Genomic DNA, 17,462 nt, shown 5'->3' with positions numbered 1-17,462 from the left:
CCCTTCCCCTAACCCTAACCCTTCCCCCTAACCCTAACCCTTTAAGCTAACCCTAAACCTTCCCCTAACCCTAACCCTTTTAGCTAACCCTTCCCCTTCCCCTAACTCTAACCCTTCCCCTAACCCTTCCCTTAACCCTTCCCCTAACCCTAACCTTAACCCTTTAACCTAACACCTACTTTTAACCCTAACCTTAACCCTAACCCCTAGCCTAGCTAACATTAGCCAGCTAGCTAACTTTAGCCACCAAGCCACCTAGATAGAATACATAATATATCAGACATTTTGCTAATTCGTAACATATTGTATGTTTAGCAAATTCATAACATGTAATACGAATTGTCCTTCGTAACATCCACAAACTAATACATACCATACGAAACATAACATATCATACTAAATAGAATGATTTGGATTTATGTACAGAATAATACTAAATGCTCTGAGAACAGGTTGGGGAGAGAGAGAAAGGGGAAGGAAGAGGAGGGAGAAGAGATGGAAGATTGAGAGGGCTGGAGTGAAAGTCAGAGAGAAAGAGAGATCTAATGCTTTTCAATGTTTTTGCTGAGGAGAACTGAAGGGCAAACAGAGAGAGAGAGAGAGAGAGAGAGAGAGAGCAAGAGAGAAAGGCAGAGAGAGAGGGAGATTTGGATTTAGGAGAGGCAGCATTAGAGTGATAAAGAGGGTGAGAAATTAGAGCGAGGAGGAGAGAAGATAGCAGGAGAGGGATTATCCACCAAACGCTCTTTTACTGACAGCAGGGTTTGGCCTTTAACTGTGTGTGTGTGTGTGTGTGTGTGTGTGTGTGTGTGTGTGTGTGTGTGTGTGTGTGTGTGTGTGTGTGTGTGTGTGTGTGTGTGTGTGTGTGTGTGTGTGTGTGTGTGTGTGTGTGTGTGTGTGTGTGTGTGTGTGTGTGTGTGTGTGTGTGTGTGTGTGTGTGTGTGTGTGTGTGTGTGTGTGTGTGTGTGTGTGTGTGTGTGTGTGAATGATTTACTGTTCTCCTGGGGTGATGATATCTTCATCTAATGTTTCATCTAAGTAATTATCTCTCCCATCCCTCTTTTTCTCATCCCTCTTTCTCTCTCTGATCCCTCTTTTTCTCATCCCTCTTCCTCTCTCCCATCCCTCTTTCTCTCATCCCTCTTTCTCTCTCTCATCCCTCTTTTTCTCATCCCTCTTCCTCTCTCTCATCCCTCTTTCTCTCTCTCATCCCTCTTCCTCTCTCTCATCCCTCTTTCTCTCTCCCATCCCTCTTTTTCTCATCCCTCTTTCTCTCTCTCATCCCTCTTCCTCTCTCTCATCCCTCTTTCTCTCTCCCATCCCTCTTTTTCTCATCCCTCTTTCTCTCTCTCATCCCTCTTCCTCTCTTTCCATCCCTCTTTCTCTCTCTCATCCCTCTTCCTCTCTCTCATCCCTCTTTCTCTCTCTCATCCCTCTTCCTCTCTCTCATCCCTCTTTCTCTCTCTCATCCCTCTTCCTCTCTCTCATCCCTCTTTCTCTCTCCCATCCCTCTTTTTCTCATCCCTCTTTCTCTCTCTCATCCCTCTTCTCTCTCTCATCCCTCTTTCTCTCTCCCATCCCTCTTTTTCTCATCCCTCTTTCTCTCTCTCATCCCTCTTTCTCTCTTTCCATCCCTCTTTCTCTCTCTCATCCCTCTTTCTCTCTCTCATCCCTCTTTCTCTCTCTCATCCCTCTTTCTCTCTCTCATCCCTCTTTTTCTCTCTCATCCCTCTTTCTCTCTCCCATCCCTCCTTTTCTCATCCCTCTTTCTCTCTCTCATCCCTCTTTTTCTCATCCCTCTTTCTCTCTCTCATCCCTCCTTTTCTCATCCCTCTTTCTCTCTCCCATCCCTCTTTTTCTCATCCTCTTTCTCTCTCTCATCCCTCCTTTTCTCATCCCTCTTTCTCTCTCTCATCCCTCTTCCTCTCTCCCATCCCTCTTTCTCTCTCTCATCCCTCTTTCTCTCTCCCATCCCTCTTTTTCTCATCCCTCTTTCTCTCTCTCATCCCTCCTTTTCTCATCACTCTTTCTCTCTCTGATCCCTCTTTCTCTCTCCCATCCCTCTTTTTCTCATCCCTCTTTCTCTCTCTCATCCCTCTTCCTCTCTCCCATCCCTCTTTTTCTCATCCCTCTTTCTCTCTCTCATCCCTCTTCCTCTCTCTCATCCCTCTTTCTCTCTTTCCATCCCTCTTTCTCTCTCTCAGCCCTCTTTCTCTCTCTCATCCATCTTTCCCTCTCTCATCCCTCTTCCTCTCTCCCATCCCTCTTTTTCTCATCCCTCTTTCTCTCTCCCATCCCTCTTCCTCTCTCTCATCCCTCTTTCTCTCTCTCATCCCTCTTTTTCTCATCCCTCTTTCTCTCTCTCATCCCTCTTTCTCTCTCTCCATCCCTCTTTCTCTCTCTCATCTCTTTCTCTCTCCCATCCCTCTTTCTCTCTCTCATCCCTCTTTCTATCTCCCATCCCTCTTTCTCTCTCCCATCCCTCTTTTTCTCTCTCATCCCTCTTTCTCTCTCCCATCCCTCCTTTTCTCATCCCTCTTTCTCTCTCTCATCCCTCTTTTTCTCATCCCTCTTTCTCTCTCTCATCCCTCCTTTTCTCATCCCTCTTTCTCTCTCCCATCCCTCTTTTTCTCATCCCTCTTTCTCTCTCTCATCCCTCCTTTTCTCATCCCTCTTTCTCTCTCTCATCCCTCTTCCTCTCTCCCATCCCTCTTTCTCTCTCTCATCCCTCTTTCTCTCTCCCATCCCTCTTTTTCTCATCCCTCTTTCTCTCTCTCATCCCTCCTTTTCTCATCCCTCTTTCTCTCTCCCATCCCTCTTTCTCTCTCCCATCCCTCTTTTTCTCATCCCTCTTTCTCTCTCTCATCCCTCTTCCTCTCTCCCATCTCTCTCTTTCCATCCCTCTTTCTCTCTTTCCATCCCTCTTTCTCTCTCTCAGCCCTCTTTCTCTCTCTCATCCCTCTTTCTCTCTCTCATCCCTCTTCCTCTCTCTCATCCCTCTTTCTCTCTCTCCATCCCTCTTTCTTTCTCACCCGTCCTCTCTCTCATCCCTCTTTCTCTCTCTCATCCCTCTTCCTCTCTCCCATCCCTCTTTTTCTCATCCCTCTTTCTCTCTCTCATCCCTCTTTCTCTCTTTCCATCCCTCTTTCTCTCTTTCCATCCCTCTTTCTCTCTCTCAGCCCTCTTTCTCTCTCTCATCCCTCTTTCTCTCTCTCATCCCTCTTCCTCTCTCTCATCCCTCTTTCTCTCTCTCCATCCCTCTTTCTTTCTCACCCGTCCTCTCTCTCATCCCTCTTTTCTCTCTCCATCCCTCTCTCTTTCTCACCCGTCCTCTCTCATCCCTCTTTCTCTCTCTCTCTCTCATCCCTCTTTCTTTCTTTCCATCCCTCTTTCTCTCTCTCATCCCTCTTTCTCTCTCTCATCCCTCTTTCTCTCTCTCCATCCCTCTTTCTTTCTCATCCCTCCTCTCTCTCATCCCTCTTTCTCTCTCCATGCCTCTTTCTCTCTCCCCCTCTTTCTCTCTCTCATCCCTCTTTCTCTCTCTCATCCCTCTTTCTCTCTCTCCATCCCTCTTTCTTTCTCTCTCTCTCCATCTTTCCTCTCTTGCCTCTTTCTCTCCATCCATGCCCTCTCCATCCCTCTTTCTCTCTCCATCCCTCTTTCTCTCTCTCCATCCTCTTTCTCTCTCTCATCCCTCTTTCTCTCTCTCCATCCCTCCTCTCTCCATCTTTCCCTCTCTCCATCCCTCTTTTCTCTCTCCATGCCTCTTTCTCTCTCTCTCATCCCTCTTTCTCTCTCTCATCCCTCTTTCTCTCTCCATCCCTCTTTCTCTCTCCATCCCTCTTTCTCTCTCTCATCCCTCTTTCTTTCTCTCCATCCCTCTTTCTCTCTCTCATCCCTCTTTCTCTCTCTCATCCCTCTTCTCTCTCTCATCCCTCTTTCTCTCTCTCATCCCTCTTTCTTTCTCATCCCTCCTCTCTCTCATCCCTCTTTCTCTCTCTCATCCCTCTTTCTCTCTCTCCATCCCTTCTCTCTCTCATCCCTCTTTCTCTCTCATCCCTCTTTCTCTCTCTCCATCTCTCTCTATCTCCCTCTTTCTCTCTCTCCATCCCTTTTTCTCTCTCTCCATCCCTCTCTCTTCTCATCCCATCTTTCTCTCTCTCCATCCCTCTTTCTCTCTCCAATCCCTCTTTCTCTCTCCATCTCTCCAACCCTCTCTCTCTCTATCATCCTCTGTCTCTCTCTCTCTTTCATCTCCCTCTTTCTCATTTCTCTCTCTCATCCTCTCTCTCTCTCTCTCTTTTCTCTCTCTCATCCCTCTCTCTCATCTGTCTTTCTCTCTCATCCCTCTTTCTCTCCTCCCTCTCTCTCTATCTCCATCCTCTCTCTCTCTCTCTCTTTCTCTCTCTCCATCTCTCTTTCCTCTCTCATCCCTCTCTCTCTCTCATCCCTCTTTCTCTCTCTCTCCCATCCCTCTTTCCAACCCTCTCTCTCTCTCTCATCCCTCTTTCTCTCTCTCATCCCTCTTTCTCTCTCATCCTCTTTCTCTCTCTCATCCTCTTTCTTTCTTTCCATCATCCTCTCTCTCTCTCTTTCTCTCTCTCATCCCTCTTTCTCTCTCTCAACCCTCTTTCTCTCCTCATCCCTCTTTCTTTCTCATCCTCTCCTCTCTCTCATCCCTCTTTCTCTCTCCATGCCTCTTTCTCTCTCTCCATTCCTCTTTCTCTCTCTCATGCCTCTTTCTCTCTCCTCTTTCTCTCTCTCTCTCATCCCTCTTTCTCTCTCCATGCCTCTTTCTCTCTCTCCATCCCTCTTTTCTCTCTCTCCATCCCTCTTTCTCTCTCTCTCCCAATCCCTCTCTCTCTCTCTCATCCCTCTTTCTCTCTCTCCACCCTCTCTCTCTCATCCCTCTCTCTCTCTCATCCCTCTTTCTCTCTCTCCATGCCTCTTTCTCTCTCTCCAACCCTCTTTCTCTCTCTCATCCCTCTTTCTCTCTCTCATCCCTCTTTCTCTCTCCATCCCTCTTTCTCTCTCTCCATCCCTCTTTCTCTCTCCATCCTCTTTCTCTCTCTCCATCCTCTCTCTCTCTCTCATCCATCCCTCTTCTCTCTCTCTCATTTCTCTCTCTCTCATCCCTCTTTCTCTCTCTCCATCCTCTTTCTTTCTCTCTCTCTCTCTCTCTCTCTCTCTCATCTCTTTCCTCTCTCTCTCTCTCTCTTTCTCTCTCATCTCTTTGATTTTAGCTCATCCCTCTTTAAATCTCTCTCCATCCCTCTTTCTCTCTCATCCCTCTTTTCTCTCTTTCTCATCCCTCTTCTCTATCTCCATCTCTCTCTCATCCCTCTTTCTCTCTCTCCATCCCTCCTCTCTAAATGCCAAATCTCTCTCTCATCCCTTTTCTCTCTCTCCATCCCTCTCTCCATCCCTCTCTCTCTCAAATCATCCATCCCTCTTTCTTTCTCTCCATCCCTCTTTCTCTCTCTCATCCCTCTTTCTCTCTCTCATCCCTCTTTCTCTCTCATCCCTCTTTCTCTCTCTCATCCCTCTTTCTTTCTTTCCATGCCTCTTTCTCTCTCTCATCCCTCTTTCTCTCTCTCATCCCTCTTTCTCTCTCTCATCCATCTTTCTCTCTCTCATCCCTCTTTCTTTCTCATCCCTCCTCTCTCTCATCCCTCTTTCTCTCTCCATGCCTCTTTCTCTCTCTCCATTCCTCTTTCTCTATCTCCATGCCTCTTTCTCTCTCATCCCTCTTTCTCTCTCTCCATCCCTCTTTCTCTATCTCCATGCCTCTTTCTCTCTCTCCAACCCTCTTTCTCTTTCTCTCTCTCCATCCCTCTTTCTCTCTCTCCATCCCTCTTTCTCTCTCTCCATGCCTCTTTCTCTCTCTCCCTCTCTCTCTTCAGTCCCTCTCTCTCCAACCCACTCTCTCTCTATCCCTCTGTCTCTCTCTCCAACCCTCTTTCTCTTTATCTCTCGTCATCCCTCTCTCTCCAACCCTCTTTCTCTTTCTCTCTCTTCATCCCTCTCTCTCAACCCTCTCTCTCTATCTGTCTTTCTCTCTCTCCAATGCCTCTTTCTCTCTCTCAACCCTCTTTCTCTTTCTCTCTCTTCATAACCCTCTTATTTTTTAATTTAACCTTTATTTAACCAAGTGGCCAGTTGAGAACAAGTTCAGTGAGTGCCTCTCTCTCCCACCCTCTTTCTCTCTCTCTCTCTTCTCTCTATCTCCTCTTTCTCTCTCTCTCTCTTCATCCCTCTCTCTCCAACCCTCTCTCTCTCTCAACCCTTTTTCTCTTTCTCTCTCTTCATCCCTCTCTCTCTCTCTCCAACCCTCTTTCTCTTTCTCTCTCTCTCTCTCCATCTCTCTCTCTCTCTTCATCCCTCTTCCAACCCTCTGGGGATCAGTCCTCTCTCTCTCTATCTCTCTCTCTCTCTTCTCTCTCCCTCTCATCCTCTCTCTTCTCTCTCTCCATCCCTCTTTCTCTTTCTCTCTCTTCATCCTCTCTCTCCACCCTCTCTCTCTCACCCTCTTTCTCTTTCTCTCCATCCCTCTTTCCAACCTCTCTCTCTCTCCAACCATCTTTCTCCCTCTTCATCCCTCTCTCTCCAACCCTCTCTCTGTATAGTCTCTTTCTCTCTCTCTCAACCCTCTCTCTCTCCCCAACCCCCCTCTCTCTCTCTCTCTCTCTCTCTGCAGGTGAAAACTATCCTCTTTCTCTTTCTCTCTCTTCATCCCTCTCTCTCTCTCTCTCTCTCTCTATCCCTCTTTCTCTTTCTCTCTCTTCATCCCTCTCTCTCCAACCCTCTCTCTCTCTCCAACCCTCTTTCTCTCGCTCCAACCCTCTTTCTCTTTCTCTCTCTTCATCCCTCTCTCTCCAACCCTCTCTCTCTCTCTATATCCCTATTTCTCTCTCTCCAACCCTCTCTCTCTCTCCAACATTCTCTCGCTCTCTCCAACCCTCTCTCTCTCTGTATCCCTCTTTCTCTCTCTCCAACCCTCTCTCTCTCCCCATCTCTCTCTCTCTCTCTCTCTCTCTCTCTCTATCCCTCTTTCTCTTTCTCTCTCTTCATCCCTCTCTCTCCCACCCTCTCTCTCTCTCTCTCTCTCTATCCCTCTTTCTCTTTCTCTCTCTTCATCCCTCTCTCTCCAACCCTCTCTCTCTCTCCAATGTCTTGTCCCTGTGCTCCCCATTCCTCTTTCTCTCGCTCCAACCCTCTTTCTCTTTCTCTCTCTTCATCCCTCTCTCTCCAACCCTCTCTCTCTCTCTATATCCCTATTTCTCTCTCTCCAACCCTCTTTCTCTCTCTCCAACACTCTTTGTCTTTCTCTCTCTTCATCCCTCTCTCTCCAACCCTCTCTCTCTCTATCCCTCTTTCTCTCTCCATTTCTGTGGTGATTTTAGCATGTATATCTTGGTGAATAAATAAATAATGTTAGATGCATGCCAGCAAAGCCACTACTCTACACAACACTAAACAATACATTCATTGCACTATAATGGTGACAAACGGTGCCCATAAACTGTTAGGGCCGACATTAAGCTGTCAGGAGAGCTTTCTTTTCAGCACCATGTAGTGAATCTGCTACGCCTGCCTGGTTTAATAAATGTTAAATAAATAAATAAATAAATAAATACAAATATCAGCGGAGCCTTGTCTGGAAGCGAAACACTTCATTCAGCCTCATTTACTGCCTTTAAAAAAACATGATATGGCTGACTTGCTAAAGCAAATGTGGTTTCTACTGACAATTGAGATGTACAAACTATGGCATAAGGGGGCGACAAGCGGATTTGAGGCCATCCGTAGTTTAAATGAAGACATTAATGAGCGTGCTAGGACGGACGTAGTCAATATAACTCTTTGTTCAGCTCTTTTGAAATGCACAGCGACATAATTCAGAACACGGGCCGTTCGAACAGTGTTCTCCCTGTACACCAAGTCAGAACCGTAGGATAAATAAAGGGGGCATATAAGCAGACAGTGAAAGCTGTTACAATATTCAACGATTACATTTCTCTAAAACAGGCTATAGGCTACAAGTGCACCACCAACTCAGAACAGTAGGCTAAATGATGAGGGGGAAAGGGACCACATTTTTAGGATGGGCTACTAACAGCTTACTACACAACATACACTTAGTATTATTTTTTAGTTACATATCTCCCTTGCATATTACATCATTTTTGGACTCAACTTGTTTCTATTTATTTATTTTTTATTTAATCTTTATTTAACTGGAAAAGTCAGTTAAGAACAAATTCTTATTTACAATGACGGCCTACCAAAAGGCAAAAGGCCTCCTGCGGGGACGGGGGCCTGGGATTAAAAATAAATACAATATAAATTTAGGACAAAACACACATCATGATAAGAGATACAACACTACATAAAGAGAGACCAAAGACAACAACATAGCAAGGCAGCAACACATGACAACACAGCATGGTAGCAACACAACATGACAACAACATGGTAGCAATGCAACATGGTAGCAGCACAAACCATGGTACAAACATTATTGGGTACAGACAACAGCACAAAGGGCAAGAAGATAGAGACAACAATACATCAAGAAAAGCAACCACAACTGTCAGTCCATGATTGAGTCTTTGAATGAAGAGATGGAGATAACACTGTCCAGTTTGAGTGTTTGATTCAGCTCGTTCCAGTCGCTAGCTGCAGCGAACTGAAAAGAAGAGCGACCCAGGGATGTGTGTGTGCTCTGGGGACCTTTAACAGAATGTGACTGGCAGAATGGGTGTTGTATGTGGAGGATGAGGGCTGCAGTAGATATCTCAGATAGAGGGGAGTGAGGCCTAAGAGGGTTTTATAAATAAGCATCAACCAGTGGGTCTTGAGACGGGTACACAGAGATTACCAGCTTACAGAGGAGTATAGAGTGCGGTGGTGTGTCCTATAAGGAGCATTGGTGGCAAATCTGATGGCCGAATGGTAAAGAACATCTAGCCACTCGAGAGCACCCTTACCTGCCGATCTATAAATATTTTTTTTTTTTTGTATTTTTAATTTAACCTTTATTTAACCAAGTGGCCAGTTGAGAACAAGTTCTCATTTACAACTGCGACCTGGCCAAGATAGAGCAAAGCAGTGCGACACAAACAACAACACAGAGTTACACATGAGATAAACAAACGTACAGTCAATAACACAATAGAAAAGTCTATATACAGTGAGTGCAAATATAGTCTGATTGGGGAGGTAAAGGCAATAAATAGGCCATAGTGGTGAAATAATTACAATTAAGCAATTAAACACTGGAGTGAAAGATGTGCAGACGATGAATGTGCAAGTAGAGATAATAGGGTGCAAAGGAGCAGAAAACAAACAATATGGGGATGAGGTAGTTGGATGGGCTATTTACAGATGGGCTATGTACAGGTGCAATGATCGGTAAGCTGTTCTGACAGCCGAGGCTTAAAGTTAGTGAGGGAGATATAAGCTTTAGTGATTTTTGCAATTCGTTCCAGTCATTGGCAGCAGAGAACTGAGAGAAAAGACGGCCAAAGGAGGAGTTGGCTTTGGAGGTGACCAGTGAAATATACCTGCTGGAGCGTGTGTTACGGGTGAGTGTTGCTATGGTGACCAGAGAGCTGAGATAAGGCGGGGCTTTACCTAGCATAGACTTATAGATGATCTGGAGCCAGTGGGTTTGGCGACGAATAAGAAGTTATGGCCAGCCAAACAGAGCATACAGGTCGTAGTGAACAAAACGGATGGCACTGTGATAGACTGCATCCAATTTGCTGAGTAGAGTGTTGGAGGCTATTTTGCAAATGACATCGCTGAAGTCAAGGATCGGTAGGATAGTCAGTCTTACGAGGGTATGTTTGGCAGCATGAGTGAAGGATGCTTTGTTTTGCGAAATAGGAAGCTGATTCTAGATTTAATTTGGATTGGAGATGCATAAAGTGAGTCTGGAAGGAGAGTTTAGAGTCTGTCTAGGCACCTAGGTATTTGTAGTGTCATGAAGTTACCCTCTTTGGGTACAGCGAGCACCATCCCCCTCTCCCTCTCTCTACTCTTTAACCTGTTGAGTGTAGGGGGCAGTATTTTGATATTTTGATTTTTGGATGAAAAATGTACCCAAATTAAACTGCCTATTTCTCAGGCCCAGAAGCTAGAATAGGCATATAATTGTCAGATTATGATAGAAAACACTCTAAAGTTTCCAAAACTGTCAAAATATTCTCTGTGAGTATAACAGAACTGATATTGCAGGTCAAAACTCGAGGAAAATCCAACTAGGAAGTGCCTCTTATTTTGAAAGCTCCCTGTTCCACTGCATGCCTTTCCTCCATTTAAAGGGATATCAACCAGATTCCTTTCCCTATGGCTTCCACATGTTGAGAAGAGTCTTTAGACATAGTTTCAGCCTTTTATTCTGAAATATGAGCGAGAACGATCACATCGCGTCAGTGAAAGGCTGGGTGCCAACAGAGTTTTGCAATGCGCAACAGCTTGGAGGAGACATTTTCTCTCTCTCTCCTATTGAAAAAGCTATGGTCCGGTTGAAATATTATCGATTATTTATTGTAAAAACAACCTGAAGATTGATTATAAAAAACCTTTGACATGTTTCTACGAACTTTACGGATACTATTTGGAATTTTCGTCTGCCCCGTCATGACCGCACGAGCCTGTGCATTTCTGAACAAAACGCGCCAACCAAATGGAGGTAATTTGGATATAAAAATAATCTTTATGGAACAAAAGGAACATTTATTGTGTAACTGGGTTGTCTCGTGAGTGCAAACATCCGAAGATCATCAAAGGTAAACAATTAATTTTATTGCTTTTCTGACTTTCGTGACCAATCTACTTTGCTGCTAGCTGTTTGTAATGTTTTGTCTGCTGGGAGAGATGTCCTCACATAAACGCTTGGTATGCTTTCGCTGTAAAGATTTTTTTAAATCTGCCACGCCAGGTGGATTAACAACAAGCTAAACTGTGTTTTGCTATATTGCACTTGTGATTTCAGGAAAATTTAATATTTTTAGTAATTTAATTTGAATTTGGCGCTCTGCAATTCAGCAGATGTTGACGAAGATGATCCCGCTAACGGGATGGGTGCATCAAGATGTTAAACCAGGCTCTGTTAGACAGGTCATAAATTCCTGGAGGAGATCCTCTACTCATGGCCAGAGTATAGAGAGAGAGTTTTCATTGAGAGAACAAAGGAATTTCGTCCTCCACACAGAACTTGAGGTCCGAACAATATTCATGTTCTGGAGAATGTATAAATGATTGTTTAAGTAACGAGCTACGATTGGTCCGTTTGGTACAAAGTTATGAGGCTTACATCTAATTGTTGTATAAAATGAATGAGTAAATATGAAACTATTTGTGAAATAATTTAATGTGATTTTAGATGTTTAATGAAGGAAACTCCAATTCCCTTTGGAGTTGAACTAAATCAGAGGACCGGCCCTTGAGCCCAGACAGGACCTGGCGTCATGGGACAGCCATTTCTACGTTCTGAATAAAAACCCCACCTGGGTTTTCCCACTTCAGACCGAGCTAACCTCAATTACGAGAGGGCTAAGGGTTGAGATCAGACCATACATTTCTCTTGCTGGATTCTTAACCACGTGGTTAAACTCTTAGATTATTGATACCGGCAGAATAAGAACAAGTCTTTGATACTAATTACTAGTCTGCAGCTAGGAATTATGTACCTGTGAATGCGAGGACCGACAACTGCCGAAACATCTATTCTATAACGACATGAATGAATGTTACTCTGAACTATCCATTCTAACCACGGCAGAGAGAAAGAGGGCGGACAAACTCTCCAACAGAAACAAACTTTTCAACAGAGATCCTGGCGACACACTGACCTTAAATATATATATTGATTGCAATTATTCCCGAATGTAGTGAGTGTACATGTGCAAAGGATTAGCATTTCAATTGTTATAATGATCAACTTTGTAGTGTCTCATCTCAGTCGACCCCCACTTCCCTTTTGTCCACCAAGCTGTCATGCCGGTTTAGCCCACTAGGGCTCATTCCCCATATCATTTCCTTGTAACCATATCTACTGTTTGTTTTGCATTTCTGTGAATTATTTAGTAAATAAAGGATTTAAGACAATAGATGTATGGATGACTCATAGTGAAGGTGCAGATAACCAACTCCTTCTCATCTCCTCTCCTTCTGATCTTCCTCCCTCCTTTAGGAGTTGAAGGGTCAGATGTCTCAGCTGCGCCCCCTGTTGTCGGTGATTGACCAGTACAGGTTAGACCTCCAGACCCTGGCCGTGCTCCGAGCGGAGGTCCTTAACCTGTCGATCATCCTGACAGCCATTCAGGAGGAGGTGGGGGCCTACGACTATGAAGAACTACAACAGAGAGTGCTACTGCTGGAGACGAGGCTGCACGCCTGTATGAACAAACTGGGTAGGAGGAGTGGAGGGGAATGTGTGTGTTAAGGTGCAATACGTGTGTGTGTGTGTGTGTGTGTGTGTGTGTGTGTGTGTGTGTGTGTGTGTGTGTGTGTGTGTGTGTGTGTGTGTGTGTGTGTGTGTGTGTGTGTGTGTGTGTGTGTGTGTGTGTGTGTGTGTGTGTGTGTGTGTGTGTGTGTGTGTGTGTGTGTGTGTGTGTGTGTGTGTGTGTGTGTGTGTGTGTGTGTGTGTGTGTGTATTGACCTGTGTGTGTGTGTCTCCCAGGCTGTGTGTGTGTGTGTCTTCCAGGATATGTGTATATATAGTGACCTGTGTGTGTGTGTGTGTGTGTCTTCCAGAATGTGTGTATATATAGTGACCTGTGTGTGTGTGTGTCTTCCAGGATATGTGTATATATAGTGACCTGTGTGTGTGTGTGTCTCCCAGGCTGTGTGTATATATAGTGATCTGTGTGTGTGTGTCTCTTCCAGGATATGTGTATATATAGTGACCTGTGTGTGTGTGTGTCTCCCAGGCTGTGTGTATATATAGTGACCTGTGTGTGTGAGTGTCTTCCAGGATATGTGTATATATAGTGACTGTGTGTGTGTGTGTCTCCCAGGCTGTGGGCGATTAACAGGGGTGAGCATCCCTATCACTGTTAGAGCGTCGGGCTCCCGCTTCGGATGCTGGATGACTGATGCCATGATACCCAGCTCCGACAGCAGGGTGAGTGTGTTTGTCAGGTTGGGGGGGGGGGGGGGGGACAGGTGAGGTCAGAAAGCCTTGGTATCAGCTGAGACGTTCACTTGGACCCCTCTCTTTTCTTCTCAATATCCTTTCCTCCCTCTCTTCTTCTCACACACATAGTCCTTCTTCTCTCTGTCCATCTCATATAATCCTCTCACTCCTCCTTGCTCTCTCTCTCTCCTTCTCAATATCCTTTCCTCCCTCTCTTCTTCTCACACACATAGTCCTTCTTCTCTCTGTCCATCTCATATAATCCTCTCTCTCCTCCTTGCTCTCTCTCTCTCAATTCGATTTCAATTTCAATTCAATTCAATTTAAGGGGCTTTATTAGCAAAGGAAACATATGTTTATATTGCCAAAGAAAGTTAAATATATAATAAACAATATATAGTAAACATTACACTTACAAAAGTTCCAAAAGAATAAAGATATTTCAAATGTCATATTATATCTATATACAGTGTTGTCTTGATGTGTAAATAGTTAAAGTACAAAAGCGAAAATAAATAAACATTAATATGGGTTATATTTACAATGGTGTTTGTTCTTCACTGGTTGCCCTTTTCTTGTGGCAACAGGTCACAAATCTTGCTGCTGTGATGTCACACTGTGGTATTTCACCCAGTAGATATGGGAGTTTATCAAAATTTGATTCGTTTTCAAATTCTTTGTGGATTTGTGTAATCTGAGGGAAATATGTGTCTCTAATATGGTCGTACATTTGACAGGAGGTTAGGAAGTGCAGCTCAGTTTCCACCTCATTTTGTGGGCAGTGAGCACATATGTAACTAGGCAACAAGTCAGTTAAGAACACATTCTTATTTACAGTGATGTCCTAGGAACAGTGGGTTAACTGCCTTGTTCAGGGACAGAACACCGTATTTTTACCTTGTCAGCTTGGGCATTCAATCCAGAAACCTTTCAGTTTCTGGCCCAACACTCGAACCACTAGGCTACCTGCCGTCCCAACACTCTAACCACTAGGCTACCTGCATAGCTTGTTTTCTCTTGAGAGCCAGGTCTGTCTACGGCGGCCTTTCTCAATAGCAAGGCTACGCTCACTGAGTCTGTACATTGTCAAAGATTTCCCTAATTTTGGGATAATTACATTGGTCAGGTATTCTGTGTACTTTCTGTTTAGGGCCAAATAGTATACCAGAATACTCTGTTTAATTATAAAATCTTTCCAGTGTGTCAAGTAATCATTTTTTGTTTTCTCATGATTTGGTTGTGTCTAATTGTGTTGCTGTTCTGTGGCTCTGTGGGGTGTGTTTGTGTTTGTGAACAGAGCCCCATGACCAGTTGCTTAGGGGACTCTTCTCCAGGTTCATCTCTCTGTAGGTGATGGCTCTGTGGGGTGTGTTTGTGTTTGTGAACAGAGCCCCATGACCAGTTGCTTAGGGGACTCTTCTCCAGGTTCATCTCTCTGTAGGTGATGGCTCTGTGGGGTGTGTTTGTGTTTGTGAACAGAGCCCCATGACCAGTTGCTTAGGGGACTCTTCTCCAGGTTCATCTCTCTGTAGGTGATGGCTCTGTGGGGTGTGTTTGTGAACAGAGCCCCAGGACCAGTTGCTTAGGGGCCTCTTCTCCAGGTTCATCTCTCTGTAGGTGATGGCTTTGTTATGGAAGTTTGGGGATTGCATCCTTTTAAGTGGTTAAAGAATATAATGTCTCTTTTCTGGATTTGGATAATTAGCAGGTATCGGCCTAATTCTGCTCTGCATGCATTATTCTGCGTTCTACGTTGTACACGGAGGATATTTTTGCAGAATTCTGCATGCAGGGTCACAATTAGGTGTTTATCCCATTTTGTGAAGTCTTGGTTAGGGAGCAGACCCCAGACCTCACAACCATAAAGGGCAATGTGTTCTATAACTGACTCAAGCATTTTTAGACAGATCCTAATTGGTATGTTGAATTTTATATTCCTTTTGATGGCATAGAAGGACCTTCTTACCTTGTCTCTCAGATGTTTCACAGCTTTGTGAAAATTACCTGTGGCGCTGATGTTTAGGCCGAGGTATGTATAGTTTTTTGTGTGCTCTAGGGCAACAGTGACTAGATGGAATTTGTATTTTTGGGGAAAAACATTATTTTTGCCTTACTGAGATTTATTGTAAGGGCCCAGGTCTGCCAGAATCTGTGCAGAATACCTAGGTGCTGCTTAGGCACTCTTTGGCACTCTTTGGCTCTCTCTCTCTCTCTCTCTCTCTCTCTCTCTCTCTCTCTCTCTCTCTCTCTCTCTCTCTCTCTCTCTCTCTCTCTCTCTCTCTCTCTCTCTCTCTCTCTCTCTATCGCTCTCTCTCTCTGTGTCTCAGGGGAATGTGTTTGAAGCTGGTTGTCAGGGCGACTGTCTCCCGGTTGCCAGGTGTGATTACATTGGCATGGTAACCCACGTCTGTTCACCATTAGACCTTCTCCTTGGAGACAGGAGGGTTCTATATACGGCAACGGTCTCCCAGTTACCGTAACCCGTGACAGCAGGCCCTGTAACCCAGTTACAACTGTTGCCATTGTTATCTTATCCCGGTTACAGATACACATTGTGTAACAGTTATATATAGCAACACATCCTTTAGAGAGAGCGAGAGAAAAATATTTTAAAAATACTTTTATTGGCCCAAATAGTTACCTCATTATTAACACACAACTTTATTTCATTTTTATTAACAGACTAGAAAAATAGAACCAAGCCCCCCTCCTTGTCCTCGCAGATAGAACCCCCATGACGTCCCACACCGCCGGAAAATCCCCCAGGCCGTTCACCAGCCCCACATATACATGCTCCAGTTTCAGACGACAAGGAATGGATGTTTGGTTCTTAGCTCTCCTTCCTTTCCTCTCGCCGTGTTCTCTCTCTCTCTCTCTCTCTCTCTCTCTCTCTCTCTCTCTCTCTCTCTCTCTCTCTCTCTCTCTCTCTCTCTCTCTCTCTCTCTCTCTCTCTCTCTCTCTCTCTCTCTCTCTCTCTCTCTGTCTCTGTCTCTGTCTCTGTCTCTGTCTCTGTCTCTGTCTCTGTCTCTGTCTCTGTCTCTGTCTCTGTCTCTGTCTCTCTCTCTCTGTCTCTGTCTCTCTCTCTCTGTCTCTCTCTCTCTATGTCTCTCTCTCTCTCTGTCTCTGTCTCTCTCTCTCCATGCAGTGACAGTAAGCTAGTTGTACATGGCACATTTCCCCTCTCTGTCTGGCACCATTGTAGCTGACCAGAGAGAGGGAAAGAGAAAGAGAGAACTGAATGCATTCAACTGAAATGTGTCTTCCGCTTTTAAACCCAAACCCTCTGAATCATAGATAGAGGGAGAAAAGGGAGAGAGACAGAATGAAATTGCCAAAGCAAGTGAACTACATAATAAACAAAAGTTAAATAAACAATACAAATTTACAGTAAACAGTACACTCACAACAGTTCCAAAAGACTGAAGACATTACAAATGTCGTATTATATGCAAATAGTTAAAGTACAAAAGGGAAAATAAATAAACATACATATGGGTTGTATTTACAATGGTGTTTGTTCTTCACTGGTTGCCCTTTTCTCGTGGCAACAGGTCACACATATTGCTGCTGTGATGGCACACTATGGTATTTCACCCAATAGATATGGGAGATTATCAAAATGTGATTTAAAAAAAAATCTTTGTGGATCTGCGTAATCTGAGGGAAATACGTCTCTCTAATATGGTCATACATTTGGCAGGAGGTTAGGAAGTGCAGCTCAGTTTCCACCTCATTTTGTGGGCAGTGTGCCCACCTGAGAGCCAGGTCTCCATATGGTGGCCTTTCTCAATAGCAAGGCTATGCTCACTGAGTCTGTACATAGTCAAAGCTTTCCTAAGGTTTGGGTCAGTCACAGTGGTCAGGTATTCTGCCACTGTGTGTACTCTCTGTTCAGGGCCAAATAGCATTCCAGTTTGTTCAGTTTTTTTCTAATAATTTCCAATGTGTCAAGTAATTATCTTTTTGTTTTCTCATGATTTGGTTGTGCTGCTGTCCTGGGGCTCTGTGGGGTGTGTTTGTGTTTGTGAACAGAGCCCCAGGACCAGTTTGCTTAGGCCCTGCTTGGTTGGGGTCAGAAGCACCAGATCATTAGCTAACAGTAGATATTTGACTTCAGATTCTAGTATGGTGAGGCCGGGTGCTGCAGACTGTTCTAGTGCCCGTGCCAATTTGTTAATATATATGTTGAAGAGGGTGGGGCTTAAGCTGCATCCCTGTCTCACCCCACGACCCTGTGTGAAGAAATGTGTGTATTTGTTGCCAATTTAAACCCCACCCTTGTTGTTTGTGTACATGGATTTTATAATGTTTTTCA

The 17,462-nt window shown here is 44.6% G+C and overlaps 1 protein-coding gene across 1 annotated transcript in view; it reads left to right on the top strand.

Annotated features, from left to right (window-relative positions):
• LOC124022754 (noelin-2-like) overlaps positions 1–17,462 on the top strand; it is a 57,786-nt gene that overhangs the window by 15,156 nt on the left and 25,168 nt on the right. The window contains exons 4-5 of the mRNA XM_046337443.1: positions 12,203–12,422; positions 13,029–13,135. Coding sequence (XP_046193399.1) covers positions 12,203–12,422; positions 13,029–13,135 — 327 coding nt within the window. The remainder of the gene's footprint in view (positions 1–12,202; positions 12,423–13,028; positions 13,136–17,462) is intronic.

Source organism: Oncorhynchus gorbuscha, unplaced genomic scaffold (genome assembly GCF_021184085.1).
Source record: "Oncorhynchus gorbuscha isolate QuinsamMale2020 ecotype Even-year unplaced genomic scaffold, OgorEven_v1.0 Un_scaffold_1412, whole genome shotgun sequence".
Classification (NCBI taxonomy): Eukaryota; Metazoa; Chordata; class Actinopteri; order Salmoniformes; family Salmonidae; genus Oncorhynchus; species Oncorhynchus gorbuscha.
This window is presented reverse-complemented; position numbering and strand designations above follow the sequence as displayed.